This window comes from Gossypium hirsutum, chromosome D04 (assembly GCF_007990345.1).
Source record: "Gossypium hirsutum isolate 1008001.06 chromosome D04, Gossypium_hirsutum_v2.1, whole genome shotgun sequence".
NCBI classification, from domain to species: Eukaryota; Viridiplantae; Streptophyta; class Magnoliopsida; order Malvales; family Malvaceae; genus Gossypium; species Gossypium hirsutum.
Window position 1 is genome coordinate 56,542 of NC_053440.1, and position 13,317 is coordinate 69,858.

At 35.3% G+C, this 13,317-nt stretch overlaps 2 protein-coding genes and 1 pseudogene across 4 annotated transcripts; all 3 read right to left on the minus strand.

The window, feature by feature from the left end:
* Positions 1 to 3,274, minus strand: LOC107933502 (structure-specific endonuclease subunit SLX1). Of its 3 annotated transcripts, none has more exons than XM_016865727.2 (5): positions 2,844 to 3,273; positions 2,151 to 2,289; positions 1,330 to 1,463; positions 898 to 1,241; positions 1 to 801 (listed from the first exon to the last, which is right to left on the minus strand). In XM_016865727.2, the coding sequence occupies exons 1-5, from the start codon at positions 3,101 to 3,103 to the stop codon at positions 707 to 709; spliced, it is 972 nt and encodes a 323-aa protein (XP_016721216.2). In that variant the 5' UTR covers positions 3,104 to 3,273; the 3' UTR covers positions 1 to 706. The 3 variants fall into 3 exon arrangements, with proteins under 3 accessions (XP_016721216.2, XP_040947479.1, XP_016721215.2); XM_041091545.1 differs by having other exon boundaries at positions 893 to 1,241; XM_016865726.2 differs by having other exon boundaries at positions 1 to 1,241; positions 2,844 to 3,274.
* A 1,186-nt stretch (positions 3,275 to 4,460) lies between these two features.
* Positions 4,461 to 7,119, minus strand: LOC107933503 (uncharacterized; annotated as a pseudogene).
* Positions 7,120 to 8,147: 1,028 nt separating this feature from the next.
* Positions 8,148 to 12,687, minus strand: LOC107933510 (polyadenylate-binding protein-interacting protein 12). The gene is given in 12 exon segments (XM_016865737.2): positions 8,148 to 8,605; positions 8,716 to 8,777; positions 10,424 to 10,492; positions 10,585 to 10,632; positions 10,734 to 10,793; positions 10,920 to 11,032; positions 11,114 to 11,186; positions 11,291 to 11,335; positions 11,432 to 11,542; positions 11,636 to 11,688; positions 11,691 to 12,222; positions 12,348 to 12,687. Coding segments are annotated over 11 exon segments (1,173 nt in total). The 5' UTR covers positions 12,172 to 12,222; positions 12,348 to 12,687; the 3' UTR covers positions 8,148 to 8,547.
* Positions 12,688 to 13,317: the final 630 nt, after the last annotated feature.

Consider the following 13,317-nt stretch of genomic DNA (forward strand, 5'->3'; position numbering starts at 1 on the left):
TCAAATTAATTTCTCTTAATTTCAATATAAGCAAAGCGCTAATATAAAATGAAGTAATTTTCCCATCATCAGCTAGGCAGGATTGTAGTATTTGATGAAAACAATTACTTCTAATCTGATCAATTAGCATTAAAGCAGAACGGGTTATTGTCATAGTAGAAATGAATAAAATTCCCTACCCAGACCTTCCAGTTGATTTAAGGGATAAAACAATTACTCTTGTGGCCCGCTTAATCCTCCTGTTAATCCATGCCCAAAATTCTATGCTCAGACAAAGCTCAAGTGAGATCTATGATCTCAGGAGAAAACTTGGAAATTCTTCTTTTCTTGGTGCATGGCCTGACTCTATAGCTGGGAGATGGGGTTAACAAATCTATAACCTCAGGTTCACGAGTGACATCGAAACTAGGGACATGTTCCTTCAAAACTGCAACTTCAGTGGTCAATGGTTTCTCTTTTCTCCATGACTGTTGATCTCCACTGGCTGCTACAAAAGCTGAAAATTGCTTCTGAATCCGACATTCCTTCTCAATAATGCTTACATTGGTTCCTTCAGCTGTCTCTTCATTAGAAAGGCTAGTAAAAACTGAGGAAGATGCTCGTACTGGTGAACAAATGACATCAAATGACTGCCTGTGATATACACCAAAAGTGCAAGTGTCCCCTAGCTTTTCATATTCCTCATCAGTAGTTGATGGTTTCTCTTTTACCTCTTTACCGATGGTTGTGGATCTTCATCAGCTTCCACAGCATATTTAAACCGCATGCCCCTCAAAGACTCCTTCCCAGCAATGCTCATATCTGCACATTCAGCAGCATTTACCACAGTGAGGCCAGTAGCAATTGAGGTTGCCTTGCTAGTAGGGGGATCAATGAAAACTAGTGACTCTACATTACCGACTCCAAGATTGGATGACTCCCCTGGTTTTCTTGTCCCATGTTCTTCAATGTGTTCAGATTGTTCATGACAAGCCTCATGAATGATGCTATGCAAATTATCTGCTGAAACAATAACCACTTCATTTGGATATGTTTCTGGAACAGTTTCACATGTATCACTGACTTCGTCATATTCATCCAAGTTATCACAATCATCTTTGTATTCAATCTCATTTGGTTCAGTATAGCAGGGGAGCTCATCCATTGGTGAAACTTTAACTTTCATCTGCTCCGGCAAGCTTGGGCAACTAGCAGAATGATTTGTGTATTTGGTTGAGAAGTAGTTTATCGTGATGTTCAAGCTGATCAAACAACAATATAACACATTGGTTAACCAACTATTGACCTAAACAAAACAGGAGTTATCAGGGATAAAAGGCAAGTATGTACCTCTGCCAGGCAGGGAGGGTGAGCATCGTATATGCAAGTTTTATCTTATTGGTGACACCAGAGAAGGATTTAAAAGTTGCAGCTGCTTGCCTCACGGCCTCTGATTCTCGAGGATGCTGCCAGGCCCACTCAAACTGCAGGCATCAACCCATCAGAAAACATTTATATATTAGTACAAACCATGAGTCAGAACAGTTATTGGAAGTATTACATATAATAAAATCAATTAGCTCAGAAAATTTTAAAATTTGGAAGCATTGTTCACCAATCAAGAATGTCTCTTCGAGTGTCAAAACGCTGCCTTTTCTGCATTTAAAAAAAATCCAGCATTCTCTATCTCCTGTTGCCTTATGGCTCAATTTAACATACACATTTATATATAGCACTTCATCAACTAAGCATGGACAACATAAGACAATTAAATTTCACAATAAAGTAGATAACCCCTAAACTAAAGGTTTCCTGCCATAGCCAAATCTCATCTAGAGTGAGAAGATATTCTGCTGCAGTCGCTGGAATAAGTTAACCAAATACCATAACAATAAAAAAAGATGATAGAAATGCATGAAAACTCAAGGTAGAATATAGCTGTTGAGCCCAACCAAATTCCTTGTTACAACAAGCAAGCAACGGCATCTATACAAGAAAATCAACAAGCGCTAAATGATGAGACTGAGATAGACCAATTCATAGTCATATAAATGGCATTTTAAGCATAACCTGCCAGTTTTCTACTAAGCCCAAAAGGTGATGCAACAGATTCGAATACAACCATGTTATAGACTATATATAAAATATAAAATATATATTATATATACGACCTGAAGAGCAGATACATTGGTTGGAAAACCATATATGCACACAACCATTTCCCACGGGCGTCGGCTCTTTGTCCTCCAAGCACCACTCCCTATTTCCCCATTGTGCTGTCTTATTCGACGCAGTGGGTTCACAGTAAATCTGCAATTAGGCAACACTGCCGTTATATAAAAGTTCAAACTGCAAACTGTTTGGTCAGCTTGAATTTTTTACTAGAGAACCTCATATCAAAGGAAAACAACTGCAAGCTGATATTATTTAAATGACTTATTAAACCACATAGATAGTAGCATCAATTTCTTCATGGTAAGTGGTAACGAATCAAACATGAACCATAAAAGAAACAACACGGAAAATTTGAAGGGAAAAAAGCGAAATTTGAATTTAAAGACATAACCAAGTAAACATCGAGTTAAAATTGAATTTACTCAGATAAACCTCAAAATGGTAAATACGAATCTAATAAAAGCCTTCGAACATGTCATGTACCATTCAAAACACTCGAGTGAGAAGTGCAGAATCATAAAGCTGAACCTTAGAGGTAAAATTGGAAAAGATATCTTGCCAAAAAAGAAAAGATCAATCTTTGACAGCAAAAAAAAAGAAGCATTAGCATCCATAATGTTGAGATAAGAAAGAAACACGGTGAGGATGAGGCAAAATACTAATATAGGAAGAGAACAGTAGAATCAGACCCGATATAGGTGTGGCCTTTATGACGAGGGCTGAGAGAGGTTAGCAGATAGCAAGCGAAGAACCCTTTTCCCGGCTTGCCCTTATTTTCATTTCCCGATTCTCTTATTTGTTTCTGATTTTCTCCTTCAAGATCCCGGCATTTGAAGTCTTCTGTTCGTGACTTCCTCTGCTTGAAATAGGCATTGAGGGATTTGGAGTCTCCTTTCTCGCTCCTCTTTCTCGCTTCATTGCCATCTGGGGCAATTTTCCCCCTTCTCATCTCTCTCCAATTCACTCACAGCACAGCAAATGGACTTGAATTTGGATGTAGTGGAAGTTAATTCGTCAAATTTAAGACAATTAATTTGAGAAAACCGATTAAACAAGAGTAGGGTGACATTGCATTTAACCCCTTTAATTAATCTTTGAGATAGCTGACGGGAACACCAAAACACAGGTTATAAATAGTCGTAGATATTATATAAAAAACTTATATATTTAAAATTAAATAAATTAATATAAAATAGAATTAAATTAGTAGTTGAAAAATAATTAAATTTAAACTAAAATAAATATAAACAAAGGCCGGATAAACGCCCTTACGTTGGTATCTTAGATCTTTTTCGTTGTAAATATTCTTTTAAGTCTTTATCGCTAATTATGAGCAAAATTATGTAAATATGCTGGAAAAAAAATCAATTGAGAATTTTGGCTTTTTTTTTATTGAAATTTATCAATCTATACTGGTTTAGGAGAGAGAAAAAGAATGCATTCTACAGGACACGTTTTCACTCAGTTGGCGGAGCATTTTCTTTTCTAAAAATTATTTTTTTTCTCGGTTTGAAATTAGAAATTTGTAAATTTATCTTTTCCCACGTTTGAGATAAATATTGTAATAGTTTTAATGTATATTTGAATTTACAATGGTGCCGTGGTGTGGAACTAGATGACCTACGAATTTCATCTAGCATGTAAGCATTAAGCATGGAACCATCAACCGAGAAGCTGGATCGCATTGCAACACAATGTCTCAGGTTATACAAAGCCAACAGGTCTAGACAACTCGAGAGCATCGAGGAGAACAGCTAATTAAAAGACTAATTCATACAGCAAAAACACTAGCTTATTCATTAATTTCTTCGTTAAAGTGTAAACACTCGTACAGTAAAACTCAATTTCTTTCCAATCCAAAACTCCAATTTCACTGTAAAAGTCACACAAACACTTACACAAACCCTATACAAAATTAATTTACTAAATTTTCATTTAAATCCTTCAAGAATTACAACGTTCGTAGTATGGTCCAACATATTCAAAATCCTTAACTTAAAAACTTATGTGATATTTATCTTTTAAATAAGTATATATTGTGAATGTAAAACAAAGCAAACAACTTCAAAAAATTATAAATAGACATAATCATTGATCCCCTAAATGTGTGCCACAATCGGGTTGTAATATCCTGTTTTTCAGTGGTGTCAAAAATAGTAGTTTCAAGACCATGTTTTTGACCAATGAGTTACTATTTTATTATTTATTTGTTATTCACAGAGTTATTCTAGTGTTGAATTAAAATTTGGTTAGGTAATTTTTTCCATTTAGATAGTTAATTAAGAAAAAGAACTGAATCGTCAAAGTTGCAAAAGTTAATTGTTATTAGTTAATATTGCTAAATGATTATGAATCAATAGATTGAAGGCCTTAAAAGGTAATTAGGCCATTAGGAGTTATAATGGACGGTTAAGTACATTACTTGGTAAATTATGAAGTACTCACATGCATCACTGATTATGCACTTATCAGCCATCAAGTTGAATTTTTATCAGTACTGCCTTCTAGCTGTGCTTTAGAAGAATCTTCCTTTTCCTCCATGACCTGCTGGATACCTTCTTGATATCCTTCTATGAAACTCCAAGAGCATCTCTATATGCAGAAGCCTTTGTCATGTATAACCTCTGTAAAGCAGGCCTCAAAGTCTCCATCCCTCCTCTTGCAGCAATCGCTATTAAATAATTTCCATAGAAAACATCAAAACAATGCAAAATTCAACAAGATAAACTATAATACCAGGAAAATAAGAGAGAAAAAAGGGTGAGACGAGAGAAATTTGGCCTAAAAAATTTTAGTTGAAAAAGAGAAGCTGTCCCAACAAGGTAAATGATGACAGAATAAGTAGGAAATTATCATGAGTTAAAAATTTTCTTTCTAAAATCAATTAAAGAAATATATAATAAGATGTTCAGAAAATAGAATGTTGGCAGATGGCACGTCATGCTATCATTCTTCAGGGTGATACCAAAAAGAAGAAAAAAAAGGTACCTAGATAGCATAAGTTAACGGTATGATCGTCACTGTAATGGCTCTAGACTTAATATCTTCCTTAACAACTAAGACTGCTAGGAGATAAACAGTAATTTAATATCTTCCTTAACAACTGAACCTTGGCCTGGTGAAGAAGGGATTCACCAAAAATATGCCAATGGAAGCGTAAAATATAAGACTTGAACACAGGTGCCAACAACATAAAAAAAACAAAATGCAGTCACGAATGACTCTGAGCAGCAAGGGGAAAAAGAAATCAAAGAATAAATTCCATGCTACCTCCAGACAAGTTCTACTAAAAAAGGAATTGAAATGAAAACCTAACTGAACTCAAGCATTACGGGACTTTGTTCCTTGACCTCCATAAGATGTCTCAAGCACGAATCTAACGGTTTATTGCACATATAATATGCCGCAAATTTTGCAAGTCATGCTATATACTTCTTGATTCATTATAGACAACTTATACATCAGAACATTTCAAGATAAGAAACCACAAAGTAAAGTTCCTCACCAATATCCTCCAAGGTCAAAGGTTCTGTCTCTGAACTCCTACTCTTATCTCCATTTTACCTTCAGTCCCATCATCCTTCTTATAATCATTTGGTCTAAGACCAGGACCAATATCCCTTACCCAACTTGCAGCATAAAGCCTAGAGGCCTCCTTCAAGACCTAAAGGAGGACGACAGGTTTTTACTACTTACATACTAAAAATAAATGCCTCTTATTCCCTAATGCATAGGCAAATAATAGGTTCTTGAGCATTATTTGACATTCAAGTGGTTAAGTTAGCCATCAAGTAAGCAGAACAGTACATAAAAGTCATTTGATCATTTCAATATCCCAATGATCTAATTTCCACCCTGATCACCAGCTAGCATCTGTGAAATTTCAAATTTCCATTATGCTTCTTTAAAATTTGTTAAATGGAACAAAAGCAAATATATATATATATATAAAGGAAGTGGCAAAATCATCATATTTGAGAAGAAATTGCTAATAGTTAAAACGTAAAGTACTTCCAAACATACGTTCTTGATTTAAAGTAAAAAACCATGCATTTATTTTCTTCCAAAAAAAGGCTTCAGAATTCTAAAATGTTTTGCTTACAGCAATAGCAACGACACAAAAAAAAAAGAAAAAAAGAAGAGAGAGGTCAATTTACAAACCAAGCTCACTATTTTACTATGATGGAGAAATGAAAGAGCCATGCTCTTTAAACTGGCAGTAATACCTAAACTACAATCCAGTACTAATATAGCTTCTCCATCACATAAATCATCAAAAAAATACAATTATATAAAGGAAGGGGGGAAACCCAGAATCTAACAGCATTCATCATTAAAGCCCAGAAATCAATAAGCAAACAAAACTCTTACTGCGGAAGAGAAATTGGAAAAGTGAAGTACCAAGAAGTGCTCGTGCCAAGTCAATTTGCGGCGCTTTTTGATGTGGGGAGGATCAGGCAATGAAGAAGGGAAAGCTATTTCTTTGAGATCGTATTGGACGTAATCATACAGCTTCCTGCACACAACTCTTACCTTCATTTTAGGTTGTTGTAAGAGATACCCAATTTGATTAAACTAATGAATTATCTCTGTTGTTCCCCGGTTTAAATATTTAGGGGAAGCAGGCTATTAACAGGGTTTGGCTGTACTGAGGCCCGACGGCTTTTGATTTAATTATAATGATAATATTTGATGTTTATACATTATTTTAGAAAGAAAGAAAGAAACCACAACAAAGCCCACAACTTGTATAGGTGCTCTCCTCTGCTGATGAAAGTTTGAGAAGTGTGGGCCATTAAACCAAGTTGCCAACTTCACAAATAAGTAAAGCCTCATAGAATAGCAAGATATTGCCATCAAATAAGCCTCTTGGTTGATAGAAAACATTATTCACATTCATGAGGACCGGTTTTCATTATCCGGTTCTGCATCATCTTCTAGATCATCCTCGTCTTCAATGTAAATGTCTTCGCTGTAATCATCTAATGAACCAACAGGAAAAACAATATCACCTTAAGAAATTTAATGAATCTAGTTCAATCAACGTGTACAAGGCAAAGTTATAGCATTACGTATGATATGCACAAAGCTCAAAATAAAAGAATCTTATCTCCTTGAGTATTTTAGATTAGCAAGGATGCAGAATCAACATCGAGTCGAGTGGCATTGAAGTATCTCGTGGAGCACTCATTTTGTTGAAAGGTAAAAGGACCGACAGTCTTTATATTCTGGAAGGTTTTACAGTGATTGGTGAAATCAGACGTTTCTCGTCTGTTACGGAGTCGAAGTCAACTCGTTTGGAGCGGAGGCAACTTGGTCATAGGAGGGAAAAATGTATGACCGTTTCGTTGAAGAGAGGTTCTCTTTTGGATGCATGTTTTGAAAAACTAGGGTACTGTGTTCGTGAAAATCAAACTCGAGTTAGTTTTGATTTGGCAGTGTATAAGTCAAAGGCTATTTGTTAAGCACAAATTCGACTCAGTTAATTCCCTGCATAGTTCAGGATAGGCTCGTGGCGACCTTTGGCAAAAATAGCTTTGTGGAAATATGAGTCAAAATGGAAATTTGTTAAGCATGAATCCTACTTCATTAGTCTAAATTATTTTATTATTATTTGACCTATCAACATTAAAAAATACACCCATTAGAGATTAGAACTCAAGATTTAGTTTTTATCTTCATCTTTTATACTATTCGCTCTTTTACCATTATAGTAAAATTATCTTTACCCGTAATTTTAATTTTTTTATTCTCTTTGGAGAGATTTTTTCACGTTAAATTTATGTGTTCAATTTCTCAATTTCTTCCGCTATTTTTACTTGTTCGTTACTTAATCGGGTCGATCCCTAACACGAATAAATTTAAATCGTACAAAAAACATAGACTTGGAACATATTTTGATCTTCAAATTGTTACTTTATAATTTGGTCCAAAAAATTAATTGACCCAACGCGTAGCATAGTGGAACCATACCAGTAATTGAACACTCAAAGTTTTAACTCAAATGATGCACATCAGCCAAGTTAAAATTTAATCCTCAACTTGGCAGATAGTATCTGATGTTATTACTTACTGGTATTTCATATTTAACACTGAATCGGAAAATGTACTACATAATTACATAAAGGGAATCTGAAAATGCAATAGCCAAGAAACAGTCTTATCAGTTAGATATACCGGAACAAGAGACTGCATTGTCGTATGCAACATAAAAAATTTAACATCCAACTCTACAAGCTAAAGACAACTGCAATTAACCCCCTACAAGTAATAAAGATGCTAAGTTGCATGAACAAGATAATAGCATTAACGCCAGAAGTACCTCGATTGTACTGCTGTACCTATGTATGTGGTAAATCTATTGCCAGTTGAACGAACACAAGCAAGGATGTTTCACTGCATTGCAGGGTGAAGAGTACGGGGCCGAACAGGTGTCTTTGATGGGCTTACCCTGCATGTGAAACGGCCAACATAATCACAATTTTTAGGGAAAGTTATGAATCTTATAACCAAAAAAACATGTAAAACATCAGCTCAAACAAAGAAGCCTCACAAACCAACCTTATGGGCAGTGATCCCAAAATTGCACCACTGCAGTTGAGAGCTGCAATAGCACTTTCAGCCTGCAGGAGAGGCAAAACAAAGCAAAAAGATCATTCTCAAACATTACAAGTAAAGCCAACACTCTGAGACAGTTCAGTAAACAAGTTGCAGCACGGTAATTCAACGACAACCACTAGGAAAAATTATGAAATATTTCTGCATCAGAATAGACACGTTGCATTTCCATTTCGTAGAAATATTTGTGCAAATGATTCCAGCTACAACAAGTTCGGGGCTAATGACGCCAAAACCTTTGGTTAATAATGGGATGGTTAAGAGGGTAATATCATAGCAAAGAGCTTAGAGCCCAGTTCAACTATGCTACTTTAAACATGCAGCGAACAAGAAACAACAGTCAGGAATTGCCAAATGGATTAAATTAAATACAAGAAGAAAAAAACTATCACGGACTTTTCTTCACAGTTACTCAACTACACAAGTTCTTGACTGTTAGAACAGCATGAAATAATCAAAAGACAAAAGAAGGAAAGTGAATTAACTCATGTTTGATCAGCAACAGATAAAACGATTCATCTTGTAAAGTAGTTCAGTGCCTCAGGTAAAGAAAAAACATACCAACAAATGAGTACGAAGAAATAAATGGTTGCACAATTAATGATAAACAAGACAAGTTTATGGCAGATATTTCCAGCATTAAAGACAAAAGGTTGAATGGAGTGGTGATCTAAATCACAAAACAAAAGAAGTACCATGTCCAGAGTGCATCCTCAGACGAGGTTTATCCACAAATAACCTCCAACAACACTTCATATAGTCATTGAGATTCAAGTGAGCTCCAGGTATGCATGCCCATCCCCTGGTCCCAAGTAGAACTCAGGATAGTTGATGAAAGCTGGACAAATCTAGACCTACTAAACGCAGAAAACATTTTTCTGCAAAACAATAAATCCTCATTTCCCTTAGTCAACAGCAGACAAGAGAAGAATTTACTGACTTGGTTCACTGTCCTTCAACTACACTAATGAGCATAGGCTCCTCATTTTACACTCGTACAATCAACAATTCACAGACCAGCGGGCAAGAACGCAACTGGTCTGAATGGTCTTGCATCAAAAGCTGTAAAGACCCTACAAATGAACACATCCTTCCCCGGTCTTAGAGACTCTGAAAGTGGGAGAAGGCAATAGGAAGATCTGAACACCTCTTACAGAGATGATTCCTTTAATACTTCAATTCTCCTAAATCAACTTCCATGGTCATTGACAACTTATTCCCTATATGGTTCACATCCCCAAAACCAATTCAAGTAACACAATCAGGAAGCATATATAAAGGAGGACAGAAAGCGAAAACCAGAACAGGAGAAAACAAGTGAGATCTTTCCCAAAGAGGTTGACCAATGTCAACTCACTTAATCCTCTATATGCTTCAGCTCAATAAACCCCATGCAAGAAAAGTTTAAGGCTTGAAAAACCAGAGAAAGCATAATGGTAACTTACTAATGTAAAGAAGCAAGTGGCTAGACAATGTTGCAAGGGAATAGGCCACGTGATTTATCATCTTCAGAATTAGTAAGTTTTTAACGTATATGCCGCAACATAATACAGAATGTTCTCAATTTGATAAAGAACATGACAGATAATTTAACCAAAAAAACAGATGTTGCTACAGTTTCAGTAAAAAAAGATAGCAAGAGATTAACTACCATTTTGAACTCAACAAAGGCAATACGAGTTGAGTGATGATAGTCTCCCAATAGCCTCAAGCGTTTAACCTACCATAAAGCAAATGTGTTCAGTATGAAACCATCAAATGTGACAAAGACAAGCAACATTAGTAAGGCAGGTCACATGAGAAACTACAGACCTCTCCACAAACTGATTCAAAGAAGAGCTTGATGTCAGCTTGAGTAATCTGTATAAATTGAAGAAACAAGACAGGAATTATTGTTCTGCTTGCTAATCACAGTATCACACTAGCATTCAAGAAAACAAAATATGGACAAGAAAAACTACCTTCTTGTCTATGTTTGTACAGTAAATGGTCCTTGTGCACATTTCTCGCTCATCCTCAGACTGAAGAACACAGAAAGTTGAAGCCAAGTATTTAAAAGGGATAACAAATATCAGCTTAACTATGATTTAGCTTCTATAACTTACAAACAAGTCTGTAAAAGTTCATTCATTATATATAGGCTTTACCCTCGGTAGAAAAGTTGGGTTAACTGGTGCAATTGCAGTCCTTGAAGGCAGCACTCTTACAGGATAATAACCAAGCATGGTTCCAGACAAATTCAAAGCAGCTCTCGCATCCTCTACAAGAACATCGAATGGTCAATGCTGTAAATGGAGGGTAGATATCAATGCTTACAAAACGCATAAGACTTCCATAATACCTTCTTTATAAAACTCGACAAAAGCAAAGCGGAGAACAGAATTAGTATCACCGCATATACGACAATCAACAACCTTTTGTACCAGAATAACAGGAAGTTATTTTAGAGGGGTAATCCACCAGTACTAAGTCGGATAAACAGAAATTTTTGTATTAAACATGAGAAAGAAACAAGTACTGGTCCACAACTCAGAAAGAGACCCGCAAGAAGCTCTTCGGTAACCTATTCGATAACCATACAGTCAGTAAGATATTACCATATCAGTACACAGACAAAGTAAAACCGAGACAAAAAGACATAAGTGTGAAAATATGTCACCTGCAGATCGATATCAGATACATAAACGGTCTTCCTAATAGCATCCTCTCGCTGTGCAATGCTCGTTCTATTGTTCAACCTTCTCTTCCCTTGGCTATAGTTATTCCTTTTCTGAGTAAGAATAAAAAGAGAAAATCAACCAAAACAAACAAAAAAATATTTTCTACATAAAAACTGCCCCCAAGGAAATAGAAAGTAGCAAACCCTTCTATTAGTATGTCCATCAGCGTTGCCAGAATTAGCCTGCACTACAAATTGTCAGTATATCCAAACCCATTTTCCGGAAAGCGATTATCTCGATTTTGGTTTTGATCATGCTTTTCATGATGATGATGATTGGCAAGGGAAGGCGGTACAAATTCCTCAGCCATGGGGTTTAGCTTAGATAAAATCTCAACCAAATCTCTCATCTCGTTCTTGAAAATCTCATCATTACTCCCATTTTCTACATTGCTAAACCCATTAAGCCCTCCATTCTTTGTCACCGTCTGCTGCTGGTTCTTTTCATTAAACCCATTCTGCATCGGTATGTTGCTATCGCCATTGCTCTTAGTGATTGCTACAGGATTTTCTTGTTCAAACATGTCTTCTTTAGTAGTCTTAGCACCATTCATGGAATCAGTCTTGGTCTTTGATTTATCTGGATCGTTTACCAAATTGGAGTCAGACGATACCACAGTATTTTCCAAATTTTGACCCGATGACCCGATTTTCGCCCCCGCACTCTCAGCAACCGCCATGATCAAATCGAAACTCCCTCTAAAAAGAACTGTTTTTTTTTTCAGATTCCTCTGTAAACAAACAACAAAAACTATCTAATGATACGGAAACCCAATACCCAGAAAAAAAGGAGGAGAAAAGAATTATATATATAGTTATTGTTGTTGTTGTTGTTGTTGTTAGGAGAGCAACATACCTCCCTTATCTAAATGGTTTCCATGGATGAAAAGCCAAACCCACCTCTAGGATCGTCGTCACTTTATGAATTAAGAACTGAAAAAGAAAAAAGGGAACAGAGTCTGCAAATTGATGGAGGAAGGGGTAAAACAGAGGAAAATAAGTATTAATATTTTGTTTGTAGCTTTATATTAAAATGTATTTATAATAAAATATACATTGGTTACAGTGAGGGATGATCATGTAGATAGATATAGGGAAGTCTGGAGAGAGAGAGGTTATGAAAGAGAGGAAAATAGTTTGGTTGTTTTGCCTTCTTTGGATCGTCTGTTTTTGTGCAGCTGACTCTGCCCTATTGGACTTTCTTCGCAGTTTCACAACCTCCCAATTTTATATTTTTCTTTAATGTGACGCTAGTTTTGATTTTGATTTTTTTTCCTTTTGTCCAAATGAAGGAATTTTTCTTGTGAATTTTATTAAATTAATTTTCTTAATAATATTATTTTTAATGATAAAATCTAAATTGTTTTAAGGAGTTTGGTTGATCATAAAGTTGATCAATTTACCCTGTTCATAAATGATTTTTATGAATGAAAAGAATGAGAAAAGAGATGAGAAGTGCATAAATAGGGAATTTTGAGGCGAATTTGAGGAGGCAAGTAGAGGTTTTGCCCCTCAAAAAATAATTTTTTTTTATTTTTTTCCTCTTATAAATAAAAAATTGTAAATTAATATATAATGATATTATATTTTGACCTCAAAATGAAAATTTTCCAATTCAATTCTCTTATAGATAAATAAATTATAAATTAATATATAGTAAAATGTTTAATCCTTTTAAAAATTATGAAATTATAAATTAATACATAATAAACTTATATTTTGGTCTATGAAAAAATATAAATAAATACCAACCATTGCTAAAAAAATTTATGAATTTACCTTACCCGCAAGAGCAAAGTTTGACAAATCAATGCAACTAGCACAAC

What these genes read in the sequence shown, in the direction of transcription:
- LOC107933502 (XM_016865726.2), bottom strand. Translation starts at nt 3,103, where the DNA reads ATGAGAAGGGGGAAAATTGCCCCAGATGGCAATGAAGCGAGAAAGAGG. An exon ending in AAAGGCCACACCTATATCGG is followed by an intron (nt 2,290 to 2,843) that starts GTCTGATTCTAC and finishes GCCTAATTGCAG; the next exon opens with ATTTACTGTGAACCCACTGC. An exon ending in CCAATGTATCTGCTCTTCAG is followed by an intron (nt 1,464 to 2,150) that starts GTCGTATATATA and finishes TGATGCCTGCAG; the next exon opens with TTTGAGTGGGCCTGGCAGCA.